The sequence below is a fragment of the Phyllopteryx taeniolatus genome, chromosome 14, assembly GCF_024500385.1.
Source record: "Phyllopteryx taeniolatus isolate TA_2022b chromosome 14, UOR_Ptae_1.2, whole genome shotgun sequence".
Lineage (NCBI taxonomy): Eukaryota > Metazoa > Chordata > Actinopteri > Syngnathiformes > Syngnathidae > Phyllopteryx > Phyllopteryx taeniolatus.
The window spans coordinates 14182991-14203833 of record NC_084515.1 but is presented as its reverse complement, the minus strand read 5'-3'; the positions used below and the strand labels follow the sequence as shown (position 1 = coordinate 14203833).

The window sequence follows — 20843 nt, the reverse complement described above, 5'->3', positions numbered from 1 at the left end:
TTCTAGAACATCGATTAATACATCGTTCAAATGTTCTTAGTTGTGTTTATTATGTGATTTGAAACACAATAATATGCCTGCGCTGAATATAAAATACGCAAGTCTCGTTTACCAGTATTTACGATTACATTTGAAAGTGGTATGATTCATTTTTGGTAAAGACTACATTTCCCACAATGCCAGAGAATCCAGGAAACTGCGTTTGTATCAACAATTTTCGGCTTACGCGTCCTCTTTTTTGACGTGAATGTTATGTAATTGAGTTGAATTCGACCACGTACTATTTTATTTTACATTTTTTGTCACATTTTAAATACAGTGATATTTCGGGATAAGTATTTTTAGATCATATACATGTCGTCATTTATCCTGTAAGGGGCAGAATACAATCATATACAATGCATCCGGCAAGTAGTCATTTTGTTATGTTCCAGCCTCATTCACAAATGGATTGAATTCATTTTCCTATAGTGACAACGTCATTTTGTTCAATTTATTAAAAAATAAAACGTTTTTTAATATTTTTTTGCTAAAATGATTGTTAGACACAACCCCTATTAATACATCACATATTGATTCCACCCCACACGTTTAGATAATTGAGAGATCATAACAGTACTGTAAATTTACACGGATTAAAGAACAAATAAGCAATCATTTTAAATGGAAAATAAGGACAAATGGACAACGTTAGATTGCCTAACCTTTCCTTTTGAAAGAAAGGGCACAGTCTTGTGTGAACCCGTAGGGATGATGTGTAACCTTTTAAATCCCAACACATTTCCACTACTTTTAAAAAGAAAAGGTCAAAATTGTCTCCAAAACAATGCTGCTTTTCTCTTATCCTCCCCTCACATTCAACCGCTTTGTGAACTAGGATTAATGCATTTTTTTATTATTTTTTTTTGTATGGGATGTAGTACAATTTTCTATCACTCAGGATGTATGTCGATACACAGTCATTATGATCCAAGATGGATTATTTCCTGTATGAGACCATTTCCACTGTCAAAGGGTCATGGTTCCCACACCATAAGAGTGGGAGAGTAGCGTCACGTGGTGTTTATAGGGGTCCACCATCAGGTAGGCAAACGTTTGCTCCTCGTCTCGTCTCCCGGGGTGACACTGGCCCGACTCATCCTACAGGGCAAAACACACATGATACATGAGGAGAAGTTAGTTTGCCATCTCAGCCTAAATCCTTCCGTCCATTTTCCATTTTACCACCGCTTATCCTGTTGAGGGTCGCATGGGAGCTTGCATTGGTGACCAGTCAATCAAAGCGGGAACTGAAGCCACACGGCCTGACGTCCAAACCAGTTAACGGTACTTACGTAGACGTGCACTTTGAGCACTGCGGAGACGACGCCAATCTTTTTGCTTTCGGGATCCTTTTGAACACTGCGGGAAAAGCAAAGACGAACAGTTGTTATTACCTCTGCCAAGTAGAAGTAACGGGGGAAATATAACGGAATCTCTTTGACGACTGAAGCGGACCAGCTATAAAAAATTATAGTTGGCAACTCGGAAACAGATGATTTTAATTTCCATTATTTCCCATGGGGAAACTGTTTTTGTCTTAGACCTTTCGTACCTGATGAGCTCTTTGTACAATTTCTTGGTGACGCTGATGTAAGGCTCGACGGTGTCTTCATACTGATTCAGTTCTCCTCCGAGGCAGAGATGCTTGAAGAGGCGAAACAGCAACTCCCCTCGCTCAGCACTCCCCATTATGTGGTAGTTCTCAGAGTCCTCATCCTGCAGCATCTGCAAGTGCGCAGAGACATCTGCTTGGAGGTCAAACGGACAAAGATGTGTAACTAAAAGGAAGGATCACCTCTCGGAGTTTGTCATAGTCCGGGTAGACGTCGTGAAAGCACCTGCCGATGTGTCCAGAGGGCGCCACTATGCCACAAGTGTAGATGGGGTCCAATAAGTCCATGGAGACCTTGGTGCATGGGACCACCTCCACGTCGACGGACACCACTGGCTTTTCTATGAAGGAGAAGAAAGGTCAGACCTCAAAAACGGACTGTGGAGTGACAATAAGATGACAGGACATACCGAGAGGCTTCCAGGTGCTCGTCATCCTCACACTGGAGAGCACGCTGACGTCTGTGAAGAAACACTGCAACAAATAAAGGCGTCAAACTTGAGAGGAGACCTATTATGCTTGTTTATCCACAATTTTAAACTGTTCCCCGTTCTCTAACACCCAAAGGATCAGGAATTATAGCGCACTCGATTTCAGGTATTGCCCTGTCTCATGTAAGGGAGTGACTGTATACACCAACCCATACACAGTTGATATAAAAAGGCTACACACCACTGTTCAAATGCCAAGTTTTGGGGATGTAAAAAAAAAACCAAACAGACCAAGATAAACCACTTAAAAACTTTTTCCATCACTAATTTGACCTATAACCTGCAAACTCAAATAAGTTTATTGAAAGAAAAAATATTTTTGACACGTAAAAACTAACAACTGAGATAATGTGGGTGCACAAGCGAACACCCTCTTAAAGCTGAGAATTGTTCAGAATTAACAAATCACATTCGCACATGTAAATTTGGAGTCAGACCAAACCTGTCAGCATTTTAAAGTGTTTTTGATTATATTTATAAAAAAGATAATTGCAAAAATAATTTTAAAAAAGAATACACCAATTTTAACTAACTAATTTTAGCGGGAAAAAAGGGAAATAAACAAAACACACAGAAGACTCTTGATAATTTAATTACGAAGTGGGCTGTCTGCGGCCTGTGGGCCATACCATTCCCGCCCCCGTCTAATACTAAAACTACAATTGTATAATAAAAGGGTAAAGATAATGTTCAATAATTGATTTAAAATTAGATTTATTACTGTGGCTTGTAAATTTACACGGTTGAGCTCTGCGGTGTAGTTAATGAGGTGGCCTTTGAGTAGCAACCATTGTCGTCTCCCAGGCAACAAATAAAGTTTTCTTTATATATATATATATATATATATATATATATATATTTTTTTTTTTTTTTTTTTTTATTGAATAGACTCGGAAATGAAAGTGACGTCATGTCTTACCAGAACAAACCTCTCGCTGTCGTAAAGGTGAAACTTCTGGTCGAAGCTGAACGTCTCTGCCGACAGCCTCCCAAGCATGGACCTGGAAGATGATGAAGAAGAAGAAGAAAATGAAGAGTTAGAAGAAACAAGAAGAACAACAGTCAAATAATTACACAAGAACACCCGCAAGATGGCGACAGAACGAGGTATGTTTACTAATGTTCGAGTACTTCGAGTCTCCGAGTTTACCATTTCATCAACAGAGCAACAGTTTCCTTTTCCTCCAAGAACGAGAACTTCCTGGAGGGAATTGGACGGAAGGAAAAAGTTTGCTCAAAGTCGTTTTTATCGCCGGACATGTTAACTTGCTGTACTACTGAGGCGATACGAAGATTGTTAAAAAGAGTGAGCTCTGTGGCAGTAACAGACCAATCGGAGACGAGTGTGCTCACACTAGCCAATGAGCGTTCGATGTTCCGTTCACGCCGTTCAACGAAATTCAAGCGAAGTGAATGCTCTGCACTTTTTTTTCTGTCAGGTTCTTTGCGTTTCCTTGACAACGGACGCGCAGACGTCTACTGTCAAGAAGCTTCTTTTTCTAGAAAAATCGAATGTAGGTAAACGCTACAATGCCACTGTCACGTTTGCTTTGGACTCATGGCACAGTATAAAGTCGACGTACTAGATCAGTGCTTCTCAAACTTTTTAAACAAAGGTTCTCAAACTTTTTAAACAAAGTATCACTAAAAAAAAAAAGCTCTCCATGTACTTTACCACCAAATGACCAATATTAAACAGTAACATAGTGCACTTAATTGTTGATTTAAAAAAAAAAAAACGATGCAGAAGTTTTATTCCTAAAGTGTACTTTTTTTTGTAAGCCTCTGTATCATTATGCAGAGTTTGAACATTAACACTGCACTTCAGTATCACAAAAGAAAAAAATGTGTACCGACATAAGGATTCAATTAAAATGTATTGCATGTATGTTTAATGGTTTGTACTTCTATAATTTCTATTTCTTATAATTTGATCATATTTAATGTAACTATACTTTTGTCAGACATCTAATTCAAAATGACACCAAAAATCCTGGTTAATATATGAAAAAAATGTACCAAAAAAACCAAACAAAAAACCCTTCCAAATATTGTAAATTAGCCACACCGATGAATTCCATTTCGTCCTTGGTAGTGGTAATAAACGCAAAACGACTTTCCGCTTGGATGGCACGAACATTTTCCATTACATTACATTTTCCAAGCCACTGAGCCACCATTATTGATAGTATTCAAATGCGCAACCTAAACTTTCTTTGACAGTCAGTGCTCCCTAATGTTCATTATACGAAACAGCTGAGCCATCAGTTAGCATCCATTTGTCAGTGTTTTATTGTGTTTGGCCATCACAGACTGCCTTGGCTTGTTCTGAAGCTTACATAATTCTACATGAAATGCACCCAAGGTTGTTTACATGGCTCTGAGAAATACAAATCCCCACAACAGCCACAATGCTTCTTCTCTGCAAAAAATACGGAGCTCCAATGAAGTATATCAGGTGTCGTAATTTCTATCGTGACTCCAGACTTTACTCTTGTGTGGTGCTTTAAATATGCTAGAAACGAAGTGGTTTGACACTACAAATCATCGTGCATGTTGAAGACGAACGATGAGGAGCTTTGCACAACTCTCCCGCTAGCCGCGAGATGACCTGAGTCAGTGTGCGTTGTCAGTAAGTCATTAGCACGAGCAAGCCAAGGGCTAATTAATGTCATCTTCTCGCAACCTAGCGCGCACTGACGCATTAAAACTCCTGTACACTGCATTACGCTGATCATTTTTTCGCTTGGCGGACGGGTCATCTGGTTAAGACAACCAACCAGTCAATTAGAAACATTTTGACATTTTACATTTTGTCAGGGTTCGTGGTGATGTTGACAAACGTGGCGGACCCCATGCACAGGGGAGCAGGGAGGCAAGCCGAGATGAACCAAAAACAAAAAAGATTTATTTTCCAGAACTTGTGATGTTACGAGATGTGCAGAGTCTTCGAACCGTGTGTTTTGTATTTTATTCAACGGGAAGGTATTTATTGTGTTCCAAGAAAGTACGGGACAATAACTCACTGGGAGAGGATCGATTACTGTACCCCAATTTATATAATCTTGCTCTTGAATGAATCACTTTTCTTTTAAAAAGGTTACACTTTATGTCCGGAAATTACTTGGTCAAACATTGCTTTGTAATACATAAAAGACGCAAAAATGGAACGCATCACATATGTGGTTAAGCTACAGCTGCCTGTGATTATGCACGTGGCCAACAGGTGCTTTCATGTGCACATGAAGCATCAAGAAATACTTGAACCAATGGCTGAAGTGTTACGATGCTTCATGAAGCTTCATCTCGCCATCGCTATCCAGAACACAAAATGCAAACAAGGCACATGGAAAAATCTAAATACACAAATGACTAGTCCCAAATATCAAGATACAAAGTATTAAAGACTAACTGAGTTACTAGTAACTTGTTAAAACAACACATGCATTACAGTGGTACGGATATCGCTAGGTGGGTCATCCATTTTAGAACACTAAATGCCTCCCTCATCCACTCACTGCACACTTGGGAGAGGCCTTTTATTGTAGGCAGCCTAAGGCACACCTGTGCATTGATCATGCTGTCTGTGATGTGGATGGGTTATATTGGCAAAGAAGAAGTGCTCACTAACACGCATTAAGACAGGTTTGTAAACAATATTTACATTGAAAGAGATATAGCTCTTTTGTGTACATAGTAACTTCTTAGTCAATCTTTATTTTAATTTGCCTTAATGTCTTAACACATTCACTGCCATTGACGGCTTTAGAAGTTAAATATCCATGTTAACTGGGAAGGCTGGCAGTGAATGAATTCAAATTCAAATTAATATTTTTGTTCAGTACAGAAAAATATATTTTGAATTTCACAGACTTACAAAGCATTGACTTAGCCCTAAAATACTGATGAAAACTACACTGCATCACATTGAAATCTGTTTTATCGAGTGGGGCATCCACTTAAGACAACGGAACGTCTCCCTCAAAAAGAACAAAATGCTGGAAATGCGCAGTACTTAGGCTTAAAGTACTCATTAAGACCACACCACATCACAGTGATGGCTTTTTTGATGGGTGGGTCAACCACTTAAGATGCAGCTCTCAAATAAAACATGAGAAATCAACAAATTAATGAAGCCCACCAAAAGCCAAGTGATGCACAGCGAGGGCCTAATGATGACAGAGTGTTTGCAGGAATCCATAGAGAGGGACAGACTTTTTAAACGAGCGTAATTCAGTTAGCCGTCTGCTCAATCAAATCAAGCCGATTTGCTCGTGCGCACGCATTTGTCCGGGACGTGTACGCCTCCGCCGCCGCTCGTTGACATTCATTAACGCGTGACCGATTGCCTCCTATTAGCGGCGAGGAGGCACGTCGTCGTCTTTAAATGGGCCGTGCAGCCTTGTTGTCTCTCCTGAGATGCTCCTTTACCTGATTCACAGAGAGGCAAAGAGAGAGAGAGAGAGAGAGAGAGAGAGAGAAAGAATGTTAGTGCAAAAGAGAGAGAGCGTGAAGGGGAGAGACTCAAGTTTTCATCTGGCAGTCATCTATTTTAGGTTGACACAGTGCATATTTCATAGCGGAGCTGCACACACATACACACGGACACAAGAGTCAAATATTCTGGAATGATCTCCATCATCACCACCACCACAATGAGGCACGTCAAGAGGCCAAATCGGGGAATTTTTTCCAAACGTCAGGAGAGATTGCTGCTCTTCTTCTGTCTTTGTGTTCCCACGGTGGGTGTCATTGAACCTCTCATTTGTGTACGTAGTTATGATTATTATTACTTGAATCTTCTGTGTATTCAGCTGCATGTGCTCATTAGGCCACTGACACTAATTAGCGATCATGAGGCGCCGTGACCATCCAGTCGTAACGTCATATGCTAGGTCATAATCGGCTGGGGAAATGCTGGATGGATTTCAAAATGAACTTCAATCATCTTCCGATATTTCGCAACTTGAATCCATTATTGAAGCGATGGACGCATTTTGAAATGTTCTGAAAGTTGACCGCAGCGGCGTAGCGTAGGTCACCGACCGGGGTGGCGGCCAAGACAGCCATTGAGCCTGCAAGATTGCCGCGACGACGCCAAAACAGAAGTCCCGGATTCTTCCTTTCGTACAGAACCAAGTGAAGCTAGGATATTGCCGTGGACATCCATAAAGAATACTTGTGTTGGGCAGCGACAATTGCTTTCAACACAAAAGGACGGAAGACGTGAGTGTCAGGTGGTAGAATTTCAGAATTCCCTTACAGGTGCGTGGTGTAAGGTAACTATTGAGCTCCTTTTATACGTGTCTTGTTCGTGTTAACGTCTTCATACAGAGATCCCGCAAAGGTTCCGGCTCAGAGACGTAACAGATATTCTGGAATTTAGCCGATTGTGCCTTTTATACAGAACTGAGAAAAGGCGGGATATTGACTGCGCTGAATGATACATCCATCCATCCATCCATTTTCTGAGCCGCTTCTCCTCACTAGGGTCGCGGGGGCGCTGGAGCCTATCCCAGCTATCATCGGGCAGGAGGCCGGGTACACCCTGAACCGGTTGGCAGCCAATCGCAGGGCACATAGAAACAAACAACCATTCGCACTCACATCCACACCTACGGGCAATTTAGTCTTCAATTAACCTCGCATGCATGTTTTATGTGCCCGGAGAAAAGCCACGCAGGCACGGGGAGAACATGCAAACTCCACACAGGCGGGGCCGGGGATTCAACCCCGGTCCTCAGAACTGTGAGGTAATATTGTGATAGTTTATTCATACATGAGAGATAATCACTGTTTTTCAAATTCATAATTCAAATGGAAATGTACATTTAAAATAACTTTACACTTGAAAATGACACTTTATCAAACCAATTTATTTCTTGACATTGTCTTTTATTATGTTTTAATATACTACGGTGCTGTTTTTCAGAATCGGAATCATCTTTATTGAACATGTATGTTTGAGAAATGAAATCTCGTATGACAGCAAACAGCCACTACGACAAATATCCATGTCGGACGTAAGGATACAAGTACTTTTTCTTTATTAAAATCTCGTAAGAAAAAAAATTGCGATTGTTTTGTTGGGCGCTGAAACAAATTCATGGCATTTCAATTCACTTCAATGGGGAATATTAGGAGGGTTTACATGGCGTCTTGTATGCCAATTAGAATCGGTTTAGAAGCCCAAACTGAATAAAAACCTTTCGTATAAACAGGCCGAATCCGAATGGACTTTCATTGGGTTTCACAGGGGATGTCAGGTGAACATGACATCACGTCCACGCCAGCATCTGGTGCGGCGTCTGAAGCGCTCGTCAAGACAGCGGCAATTGCTTTCAACGCAACAGGGAGGGAGAAGTGATGATGTCGCTTGCTTCACATTCTTACAGCTCCCGGTCGAAGAGCAGCCGTTTGCGTTTGTGTTGCGTGTGAGTGAGCGTGTGTGTCGGGCTGATGGCGGAATTTTTGGTGCCGTGTTTTCAGATGGAAGCCATTCATCCGGACTGCGCCGTCATTGCTCAGCACCTGAGGGCCCGAGAGACCTGCAGCCAGGCGAGGACGAGAGAAGTTCAGAACCGGACGGCGCGCGGCGGTGGGTGCCTTTTCTGGTGATCCGTCGCACGCACACACAAACACGCATCACGTGACAAACCATGGCACACTGTCAGATGTTTTTCTCAAGGCAGACGGGGAAGATGGGCATTTAGCTGTGTGGGATCTATTTTAGGGCTATGAAAAAGCTAATTATGAAACAAGCAATAACCCCCCCCCCCAGGACTAATAATGAAATAGCTCATTTTAAAGGAAATGAATATACAACATACAGTATATTGTGCACAGAGCAGTGGAAGAAATGGGTTTTGACGGAACGGGACCAGTCAACATCTAAATGATACGACGAAGGCTTGGGAGGAAGTGCGGTGGTCAGATATTTGGCCACCCGCTGTGTTTGGAGGATGACAAAATGTGAATAATAATTTTTGCTGCACATTTGAGGACAACATGAAGCGTAGTAGTAGATGAAGTGGTGACAAAAAGCTTGTTGTGGCATCCCCGCAGGGAGGGAGGGCAAAGTTCATTTCCAGGTTTAGTGCTAAATGGAGTCCGTGAGTCATTGGGAGCGTCATCAAAATACATAACTAATAGGATCCAGTACCAGAGTTGTACCCAAAAAGATTAATGGTAGTAGGTGACCACAATGTATACAACTAGACAATATCTGCGCTTTTGTGGTTGCAAGCACGATGAGAGGCTAGTTGTCATACATTCTGGGGTTTAACTACTGATATAATAATAATTAGAATAAACTCAATACATGTATAATTATAATAACTAAATTGGTTAGTAATAATAATAATAATAATAATAATAAAACAAAGGTATATACTGCATTATGCGCTATATATGTGTTTGAACATAATGTTAATAAAAATAAAACAACAAAACAGTTTATTTTTGTAGCAAAAGACACTACTAATACTAAAACAGCAACAACATAATAACACAAACAAACAAAAAAAAACACCAATAATACTGATAATTAAATACATAAATAATAGTCATATTAAAGCCTCTCAAATTCAAAATCATAATTGCGATTAGCGAACTGAGGCTACATTCAAATCTTGCCAGCAGTTTTCAAACTGCACACTTCACAAAAGTATGAGAGTTCCCGTGATACGTGTACTGTATGCTATATTTATTGCCATTTTGCTGCATATAATGCCGCTGACTTTTCTTGCTTCTATTTGCATCCACATACAGTATGGATTTATGTATGATTTTTATTTATGATTTCCCCACTGCGGGACGATTATTACGTGAGCATTTAGCATTTTGTTAGCATACATGCTTGACTCTCAGCCTTCCACAGTCGTCATCGTCACCATCAGCCGCGCGCTCTCCCTCGGGTGCCCAAAGCAATTCCCGAAGAGTGCCGCTAATCCGAAAGAAGGTGACATGCAAGTGTCAAAGCGTTCCTCTTAAAGCCACAAAAGGCCAAACTGACAAAGAGAAAAGCTTTGTGCTTATTCCTCCTCTTCTTCTTGCCAAAAAGGCCTTTTACACTTAAGCCCCCGATTGAGGGCCTCACGGGGGCGAAATGATGTGACAGGCGGCTCCGCCCACCTATCACCCCTTGTGATTACGCCTCGAGACAAAGATGGCGGTCCTGGGGGAAAAAAAAAAAAAAAGTGCACTTTTCCACAATTCATGTGGCGTATTGATAAATGAGGACAAATGTTACATCATAGAATGCTTTCTTTCTTTGGCTGAAAATCTGGATGACTCTTAAATCTCCGAAAGCAGCATAGAGTCAATCCTACGTGTGAATTTCACTACTACCTCAACGCGATCCACTTTATGAATGAAGTGCGGCGCAATGTGTTGATTTGAACCTTTCAAATTCCTCTTTAACTTGAAGCTCCTTGGTCTTCTTTGGTTAGCTGCAGCAAGAACCTTATTGTTTTGAAAAGGTCAACTCACTAACAGTACACTGGAACATCCAAAGTCGAACATAATCTCTTCCGTGGGGCTAATGAATAAAAAAAAATCCCATGGGAAATAATGGAACGTGGATTATCTTGTTTTAAAGTCAAACTGTTGTCTTTATTAGCTCTATAGGTGATGTTTTTTTGTGTTTTTGTTTGTTTTGTTACATTCCACTGTCATGCAAGCGTACAAAGTTGCTATATCATAATGCATAAATATGCTTAAAATAAAGCATGGCTGAACTATTCAACAGTTGAAGACACGTAATGGAGAAGGATTCATTCTAAAATAATGAAATTGGATACAGTGTTCCATCGCTATATCGTGGTTCACTTATTGTGGATTTTTTTTTAAATCATTTTCTTATCACGCATAATTTGTCATACTGCGGGATTTTGAGAGTATGCTGTAATTTTTTGGTGTGGTAAAATAAACAAACACGTCCTAGCCTAAAACATTACAACTGTAAAATAATAATAATAATAATTTAAAATAAAATGTACAAAGTGTACAGTACTACTTTGCATTACTGCATGTTTAATAGTTTAGAAGGTGTTTAAGAGTATAGAAAGTAGAGGCTAATAAGTGTCTGGGGAGGTTCATACAGCTTTAAAAATATGTATAAATCATTTAAAAAATATATGTGGTCGCTACTTCGGGGATTTAACCTATTGCGAGGTGGTCTGGAACCGAACTCCCGCGATAAACGAGAGATTTCTGTACCTGTATATAAACGACTTCCATACTTTTTTTTGAACAATTTGTTTTTTAGAAGAAAAATGTAGAAAAAAAAGAAAGATTATACAGTGGCGCTTTGAGATATGAGTTTTAATCTGATCTGTGACCATGTACAACTCAAGACACTCCTATCTCAAATCGTCTTTCCCCATTGGAATGAATGGAAATGTAATTTGTCACAAAAAAACAAAAAAAACAAAGAGAAAAATAGCAATCAATTTAGCATTTAATGAAACATAAATATGTTTTCACAGTCATATAAAGCGAAACTACGATGTGGCCCCTTGACGAAAATGAGTTTGACACCCCTGGTTTAGTGTAATTGATGTTTAATTAACTGCTTACTGAGCAGCTGGACAGTTTGCTAATCTACAAATAAAACGTATTTTCCGCTTTGTCATCACTGGTTTCCTTCTGCGGTGGCATCAGCAACACACAATCACGCACACACGCACACGCACACACGTACACAAGAGTTGAAAGTTTGCTGGCAGACATTTCAACCGGTCACATTTGGACATGCACGCCAGCGACATCGATAACAGCGGCGACAACAACGAGTCGCCACCGTTGAAGTGACCCAGTAAGCCAGTGAGCCATCGTCATGATTTAAATGCAACGCAGGCATTATTAATGTCCTTAGTCACGCTTGTAGACACTTGTAGTCCTGTTAAGAGGTCTTTAATAGAGTCCGACGTTTTGGCCTCAGATCTCGCGGTCATTGTTTTTTTTTTGGTTTTTTTGTACAACTGCACAAGACTTCCAATCATTTTTAGTAGTATTCATTATATATTTTTTCATTTACATTTATTTACAGTATATGTTTGTATTATTTATGATATATAATTCTATAATCCTCGTATATTTTGTGTACTAGAGTGTATATATATTTGACTTTATATATTTGACTTTTTTAAAGTCGTTATTGAACATATTGCTAATCATTCAAATACAATAATTAAATATATATTTTGAAATAACATACACATAAACATTTGATAAAATATTGCATTTGTTAAAAAATATATTGAATGCATCAATATATTATAGAATATATACAATATAATGTATATTGTATATAATGTATATAATGTACATATTTTGTTTTATTTACAGTATATATTTTGTGTAATATTGAATTACCCCCTTATTAATAATATTATATTTTTAGTTATATTGTATATAAATTACATGATTACCATTTTTACAAAATACATATAGTCAGTATATATTTATTAAATAGACGATATTGTAATAATAAAATACATATTTAAATTATATACAAAGACATTTGATAAAACATTTATGAGAAAAAAAATATTGATTGTATAAGTACAATAGAATATGTATAGAATATGTAGCATATACATAATTTATGCAATAAAAATAGCAACAATTATTTACAGACTGTTTAAGATATGGAATTTCCCTTTTTTATATTGTGTAAATTGTCATGACTGTTTCTACTAAATATATAATAATAAAAAATGTGATTTAATATATTATCGTATTGAATGTACTGTGTGGATGTTAAATGTGAAGTAAAAAATAATATGATAAAATATGAATCGAAATACATGAATAGTCATTATCACAAAATAAAATAAATATATGATACTACAGCAAGACAATTATTAAAGAAACAGCAACACAATTATGGACATCTTGTTAAATAAGTCAAAAAGGATCATGATGAATGAATGAATATACATGAAGTCTCTGTGGATTTTCATGCAAATTGGATGGGAACACCAAGAATAGTAATAGCTCCGCATCATTTAAAAAAAAAAAAAAAAAAATCTAGGTTGATGTATGAAATAACAGCAGACAGGAAGTTGCACGCAAACCAGCCCACGCTGTTGAAAGCGTCGCCTGCTTGTTATGGGTAATAATAAAAAAAAAAGTGTGTGCTGTGCGCAGCACAATTCAACGTTCAATCAAATGACGTACTGTACTCACTACACACACGCATCCGCTCAAATCTGTCGGTAAACCGAAAAGTTCATTCCGCATCTCCGCCGTGCCCTTTGGGACATCTGGGAACCCCTCGGAGAGCCGACTCGCCTTCCTAAACAAGTTGGTAGAAATGACAGTCGGTGTGATTTTCAAGTCATCGACCTTCAGAATACAATTCAAATGTTTTTGAACAAACTTCCCAATGAGAAAAAGTCTTTTTGGGGGGAAAATAAATGAACTTAAAATGCACATGCATGTTCCGCACATCAGGACTTCAAACCATTTGAAAGGTTTGAAAGAACTGAAAATCGTCATTTCTTGAATTTGCAGTATGAGAAGGTCATATTGACTGAACTCGAAAGCTATTTCAACCAAAAACATTTTCTGGTTTGACCCTGACCTTTTTTTTTTGCTCCGTGAGTCCACAAACCTTCCTGTCGCCACACAAACGTCGTTTCCTCCCGGTTGAACGTGCGTGAGGCAACGTTTGTGTCTCGACTGGAATAAGAGAATCCTTCCAGCATTTGCTTTTAGAGCAACATCAACCAGGAGCATTTTGACAGACTCGTCTTGACTTGCTTACCTTCACCTCGTCTCCTCGGCCGTCGTCCCGGACGAAGCCTCTTACGTAAGAGACGCTGCGAAATGTCGGACAGTCTGTGGAAAAATTGGTGCCCCACGTGACAGGAAGCGAAAGCCTCGCAAGGCGCTTTTAGATGGAGAATGGCTTTGTCGGATGGAACCTGTCAAGTTATTTGAGTTACTCAAGACAAATGTCATAAAAATATTTGAGGAGATTTATGACTTGTAGATAGCATGTACAGTATTTAAAAAATAAATAAAAAATTAATGCAATATTCGGACAAAGAGTTCGGGTTAGTGTGTTAGGAAGATTGTGTTGTGTCTAGTTTTTCTGCATTTCAACGTTGCAGCTGTGACGGCCAATCAAAAATGACAAAATGGACTTTTCCGGTGACGAAGCAAGAACCAGCTGCCGGGCCGCCACCAAGCAGAACCAATGCAGTTTATACGGTCTATCTATTTTTATATATATATATATATATATATTTATATTTATTGTGCAGTCAGTGAATGGGGCAATCATTGCCAACAAGCCTCCCAAATATCCATTCTCCTTTGGTTCTCGTCTGTTTTCACTCTTTATAATTTTGTTTTTTTATTTGTATTATTATTTGTATTCCAATACAGATACAGTGAGCACGGAAATCAGTTCCTTCCTTGACAATAGCACCATGTTGTTTGTGGTTCAGTGAAGGTTAATACAGTTCAGCAACGTTTCTCACACTTTTTAAACCAAGTACTACTTCAGGTAATGCTTGGCTCTCCAAATGACAAATTTTAAAATGTCGTAGTGTAGTAGGTGTTCATCAAAAATGAGGCCTTCACTCATTGATTAAGTTGAACATTTAATTCGGTGATTCATTGACATACCACTAGAGGGAGCCCACATACCGCTAGCGGTACTCGTACCACACTTTGAGAACCACTGCAGTCGCACACTTAGTAGTATTTGCCCTTGGGGGTTCGGGTAATGGTATGGTTAAAGTCAGGATTAGGCTGTGAGGGAACGAAAAACAAAAACCCATTGTTGCTGTTTTTTGGATTCAAATATTTAGAAATTGGCGCTTTTTTTTTGTTGGACAACAACCACTCAGTTGTCCGGACCAAAGTGTCGCGATGTTGCTTGTTTGTGACTACGCTTTGAGGCGAAACAATTTCTATGATGCCGCCAGGATGCCAGACGGAGTGGGACGAGATCGGATGCTGGCTGAGAGCCGATGCGGGTCAGGTGGTCAACGTGTCGTGCTCTGACGTCTTTCAGCATTTCTCCAGCGGTCAAGGTCAGTCGGAAAAATCTTCATGTTGGATTCTGACCTACAAACATTCGACGAACAGTCGACGAGTTTAACCTTTTCAAGGTGGCGCTTCGAGGTCATATTTGGAAAAACATGTCATGTTTGAGACTAAGGCAGAATAGCACATGAATATCACAGGCGCTGACGTTCCCCAAACTCATGTCCGAGTCATTTCCATTCCTTGATGTCAGAAGAAGGAATGAGGAAACAAAAGAACCATACATTAAATACATTCGTGTTCGGTGCTGCATTATCCATTTTTTTGCAGATTATGTCGAGATTATGTCAAATTTGATTGTTCTGTGTATTTGTATCCACTATGACACTGTTGAGTGCAATTTTTCTTCTGAAAAACTAACGTGGAGTGTTTCAGTTCATTTCAATGGGGAAAGATGAAAGATACCTTTTTTGTTTGTTTGTTTGTTTGTTTTTTAACAAGCATGGACATCCATCTCAAGGAACCACTGTATATACAGTACAAAGGTTTTAACATATTTTTACTCTTGACACTCAAGAATGTTACAACCTTATTTACAGTTAATATACTGTCGGTTTGCTGGTATTTTTTTTCTTTTTTGTCCCCATAACAAACGGGGTTTGAAGCAGGCTTTTTCAGTCATCTTTGGTATTTGTCATTGAAAGTCACCACATGTTCTTGGTGTAATGTCCGCTCGCATGTTCAGGCTTCGTTTACAGGAACTGTACAGCGGACGGCTGGTCGGACATTTATCCGCCCTACGAGGACGTGTGTGCTTTCAGTGACGACGGCGGGCCTGAATCCGAGGTTAGTTGTCATCGCAAGCATTCTTATTGCGCAGTATATGAACAAGGCTGCTCTTGACTCCGTTTCCCACCGGCAGACCAGTTACCTGTCCACCTTCAGACAGGTGTACACTGTGGGCTACGCCACCTCGCTCATCTCCCTCATAACGGCCATAGTGGTGTTCACCGCATTCAGGTAAAAAAAATACAAGATCAATAAATAAAAAAACACAAACTTTTCCTCTTTCTTGATCAACGCAACGACGACTCTCGGTCCACTCGTGGATTTCTCCCCGCTCTTCGCAGGAAGTTCCACTGCACCAGGAACTACATCCACGTCAACCTGTTCTCCTCGTTCGTCCTGAGGGCCAGCGCCGTCTTCGTCAAAGACACGGTGCTGTTCGCCGACGAGACGCTGGACCACTGCTCCGTGTCCACGGTGAGTCGTCGCGCAACAGCCCGTAGACGTCGAAAGCGCGTCCGACTTGAACGAACCCGTCGCGTCGCTCCCGTCAGACGGCGTGCAAGTCGGCCGTGGCGTTCTTCCAGTTCAGCATCCTGGCCAATTACTTTTGGCTGCTGGTGGAGGGCATGTATCTGCAGACGCTGCTGGCGCTCACCTTTGTCTCCCAGAGGAAGTACTTCTGGTGGTACATCCTGACTGGATGGGGTGAGTTTCTCCTTATTTTGTCCGCCATGTTGGGGAAGGACGAAGCAGGAACTAGCGGGGGACCGCGTGTGTTTTTCAAAGTTCGGCCCATTAAAGTCAAAGTAAGGAGCCGTCGACTCGGAGCGACTTTGTGTAAGGATGCACACACGAGAAGTTCGACAATGTGTTGTCCTTGTCACGCTACCTTAACATTGTCAAAATGTTTTTTTTTTTTTTTTATATATTATACTCCAAATTCAAGAAAATAAAACTTGGTTCATTGAATTTCCAAAAGGTAACGTAGATTGCCCTATTTTTCTTCCGTTTTAATTATTACATTTTTTAAATTGCATTTGAAGTTATGGTATATAAAATGAAAAAGAAGCTATGGTAGACTTTTGAGTATAATTTGATGTATTTGTGTTTAGTTTTTATTATTTGTTGACTTTTGAATTGAAATATTAGTTGATTAGAATTGTTATTGAAAAGTAAAACGTTTTATATTATTTTAGCTCTTTTTATTTTGTTTTATCTATCAAAGGTATTAAAATTGTATCAAAAGAAATTCTGATCAGTATAGAAAATGAATGTATCAATGTTTTATTGTTTATGCTTTTATTATAATTCATTATTATTGCTTATATTATAATTCATTATTATTATTATAATTAAATTTCCGTTTCTTTTTGTATTAATTATTATTTTATATTAGACTTCAAATTTGAATACTTTTAAGTTATATTAATGCTTTAAGTTTTTATTTTTTGACTGATTGTTTTTGTTTTATTATAATGTATATATATTTAATAAATTGACATTTGATTACATTTGATTTGTTATTTTATGATGACATTTTCATTCAAAACATTCTATAACAATAGAATATTAAAACTGTAAATGAAGTTAAACATTTAAAAAGTTAAGGTTGACTGAGTAATTGTTTTGCTATTTTATTGAATGAATTTCTGTATGTATTTATGTCTTGATTTATTTTTGGTTCCGAGTGTTGTTCCAAATTCTCCGTCAATTTCCTTGAATGACTTTTCATCTGTCACAGGGCTCCCGTCGACGATTCTCGTCCTTTGGGTGCTGACCAGATTCTTCTATGATGACAGAGGGTACGATATACTATATACACAGTGCAGTGTGTTATTGTGTTTAGTCATGTCGCCACGTGTTTTTTTTTTTTATTCTTTCTTTTACATGTGGCTAGTTGCTGGGATGACACGGACAATGTTGGCATTTGGTGGATTATTAAAGGCCCAATAACAGCGTCGTTGCTGGTGAGTTGCTTGCGTTTTATGTCCGAATATTCAAAATTGATGGTCGAGTTTGCATGTAGCTATCGTATGTGGCAGGTAAACATCGTCATCTTCGTCAACGTGATCCGCATCCTGGTCCAGAAGCTCAAATCTTCCGCCATGTCCGGGAACAACGATCCTGGACATTTTATGTAAGTCACAGAGGATGAAACATTACAATAGGCTTTGATATGGGGAAAAAAATGGTGCTTTTTGATTTGGAATGAGGCTGTATAAAATGGACGGAGTCGTAACCAGTGTCTTCATAAGGCTTCTTTCATCTTTGTACTGAATGAATTTGACTTCAAAAATCAAGTCTTTGTTATCTGCCTGCAAGCGAAACCTCCACCAAGGTCATGCCCTCAACAATGATGGTCAAACGCACCATGGCTTATGACTTTTATACGATTTAGTAGAGCTTTTAGTAGAGCAGACTTAGCTGAGAAATGTAAAAAATATAATGCTATATCGAATGCCTTTTGACCCTACACATATATTGCTATGCACATGATGTGAGACATACAAATGCACTTTAAATTATATTGTTTAAATTAATCAACAACAACCACAAAAAAAATCTTAGTTACAGAATATACAGAACGCGTACAATTGTGTACTACTACTAGATCTTCTATTATCCCTTCATATAACATTTGTACATGATTAGTGCTCAACTGAATTAATTTAGAACGGAAGGCCTTAAAAATAGCACACGATACCAGAAATAGATTTATCACCCAACAGGATTGTTCAAATAAACTGTCAAAAGAAATCTTAGTAATATTAGTAATGCAAATTTTAGGTGCTGCATATTGCGTGACAGAATGCCGAAAGCATACATAAAAGGTTGTATATGTATATAAGGCTACATACATATATACATATAATTCCCAGGAGATAATGGCAATAGAAATACTGTGCGCCAAGGTCGAAACGGCCCCATCATAAAAGCAGAGATGCCATTAATTACAGAATATTTTCGTAAAGTAACACTCTGGGTTGTTTTTGTGTCTGGCTTAAATCCGGCGAGATGTGTGGTGTAACTCCGCGCAGAGGCAGGTTACAAGCGCGCAAACTAAGTATGAAAATAGAGCCAAGTTAACTCATAATCATTAAAAATAATAAAAAAAAAAAAAAAAAAAAAACAGAAATAATACATATCACTTCCAGGGTCACCGTTGGACTATAGTACAAATATAATGAGAAATGATCAAATGCTAGCATGATAGCAGTTAGTATGCTAAAATATAGCAAGCTAGCGACGCGAGTAGCAAATGTTCTAAGGCTGGCTGAAGAGTATTTAACATTTTGTCCTGTCAGCAGCGACTATATTTGATGAGAATTGCTAAAATGATAACATGGTAGCAGTTTATATGTCAACATATAGCAAGATAGCAACCCACGTAGTGAAAGCGCTAAATAAGATCGATAGGGGCTTTACTTTTTTGCCCTGTATTCAGGTAGCATTCATAATGAGAAATGATCAAATGCTAACAGCTGTTATGCTAACTTATAACAAGATAGCAACCCGAGTAGTGAAAGCGTTACTATATTCACTGAGAATTGCTCAAATGATAACGTCCTAGTAGTTGGTAGGCTAACATAGCAAGATAGCAACCTGAGTACTTAAAAGCGCTAATGCCGATTGATAAGGGTTTTACATTTACACCATGTCATCAGTTACTATTTTTTTATGTTAGCATTCGGTATGCTAACATAGGTCAAAATCCCATTAAAGCAAGTGCCGGTGTGTCGTCTAATGTCGTGTCCCGTGCACTTTAATGGCAACGTTAACATCACATGTCGGACTTTGAGTCAACTCTGAGGACACTTCGTCAGTGTTTTGTTTCGTGACATTTAATCCACGAATTGGCCCGATGACTGCAAAATCATAATACGACTAAAAATAATAGCATACATTTGCATTTGGTTCTCACTTGACATTTCAAAAGAAAAGATGCCTTTAATGAACATTGTGTTGCGATGTTTTTTGTTTACCCATCCCCCCCACCCCACCCCACAGAAGGCTGGCCAAATCCACGCTCTTCCTCATCCCTCTGTTCGGGATGCACTACACCGTGTTCGCCTTTCTGCCCGAGAACACGGGCGTGGCGGCCCGGCTCTACATCGAGCTGGGCCTGGGATCCTTCCAGGTACCGCCAGCACCACAAACACACCAGCACACATTTGATCAGTAAACAAGTTTTTTTTGAACAGGGCTTCGTGGTGGCTCTGCTTTACTGCTTCATGAACGGAGAGGTATGCCAATCATGTTCAACTGTGAAATCATTTAAACTGAAGACATATTCTGTGTTGTTCTCTTTATGTCAAAATGCACAAGTGTGGAGTCCCGTCTTTGCGAAGCAAAGATGATGTAACGTTAACATGGCGACGGCGTCTTAAATGTATCGTTGCAGTCGACTCCAAACGCCGCACGCTGTTGCGCTGTTGCTGGCGTAACCGCCTGTATGTCGAACTTCCCAGGTGCAGGCGGAACTGCGGAGGCGGCTGTGGAAGTGTCACAACCGAAGTCGGCGAACGCCCGCCAAACGAAGCCTCAGTCAGTTTAGTGTCGGCCCACGCGGGGGGCTGCGACGGCCCCCCTCCTCCGGCAACATCTCGACCGTATGACCGTAAGGAAACGCTGAACGGACATTTCATTGCACGCGTGCGGGACATTACTGCTCACCACCATTTTGGCTTGAGATAACATGATGGTGGATTGTTTGGGATTGTTTTGTGCTGCTCTGAGCCTTTGGAACACTTCCAGTGCGTGTCAAAAATGTTTACCAGTATGTTGGTTTAGGCTTTATATGTATTACATTTTGTGTAATTTTTGGACCCAAAAGGCATTTTTATGTTGGACCTTTTTGAGGTTTTTTTGCATCAAAATTAAATAATTTTAAAAGCCAATGAACT

At 39.4% G+C, this 20843-nt stretch overlaps 2 protein-coding genes across 10 annotated transcripts; one reads left to right on the top strand and one right to left on the bottom strand.

The window, feature by feature from the left end:
• Positions 1-34: 34 nt before the first annotated feature.
• Positions 35-3501, bottom strand: cfap300 (cilia and flagella associated protein 300). Of its 4 annotated transcripts, none has more exons than XM_061797669.1 (7): positions 3296-3491; positions 3065-3146; positions 2065-2128; positions 1838-1995; positions 1595-1767; positions 1335-1401; positions 35-1140 (listed from the first exon to the last, which is right to left on the bottom strand). In XM_061797669.1, exons 1-7 carry the CDS (start codon positions 3403-3405, stop codon positions 1009-1011), a joined length of 786 nt encoding a protein of 261 aa, XP_061653653.1. In that variant the 5' UTR covers positions 3406-3491; the 3' UTR covers positions 35-1008. The 4 variants fall into 4 exon arrangements, 2 of the variants coding, with proteins under 2 accessions (XP_061653653.1, XP_061653652.1); XM_061797668.1 differs by having other exon boundaries at positions 1881-1995; positions 3296-3452; XR_009791792.1 differs by having other exon boundaries at positions 1014-1140; positions 1228-1401; positions 3296-3501.
• On the top strand, positions 3131-20837 carry ghrhra (growth hormone releasing hormone receptor a). 6 transcript variants are annotated; one of them, XM_061797654.1, is made up of 13 exons: positions 3131-3252; positions 8635-8743; positions 15090-15197; positions 15896-15996; positions 16073-16170; positions 16281-16413; positions 16491-16776; positions 17681-17741; positions 17837-17906; positions 17982-18076; positions 19948-20077; positions 20142-20183; positions 20409-20837. In XM_061797654.1, exons 2-13 carry the CDS (start codon positions 8635-8637, stop codon positions 20553-20555), a joined length of 1380 nt encoding a protein of 459 aa, XP_061653638.1. In that variant the 5' UTR covers positions 3131-3252; the 3' UTR covers positions 20556-20837. The 6 variants fall into 6 exon arrangements, with proteins under 6 accessions (XP_061653638.1, XP_061653637.1, XP_061653636.1 ...); XM_061797653.1 differs by lacking the exon at positions 3131-3252 and adding an exon at positions 6592-6887 and having other exon boundaries at positions 19951-20077; XM_061797652.1 differs by lacking the exon at positions 3131-3252 and adding an exon at positions 6596-6887.
• Positions 20838-20843: the final 6 nt, after the last annotated feature.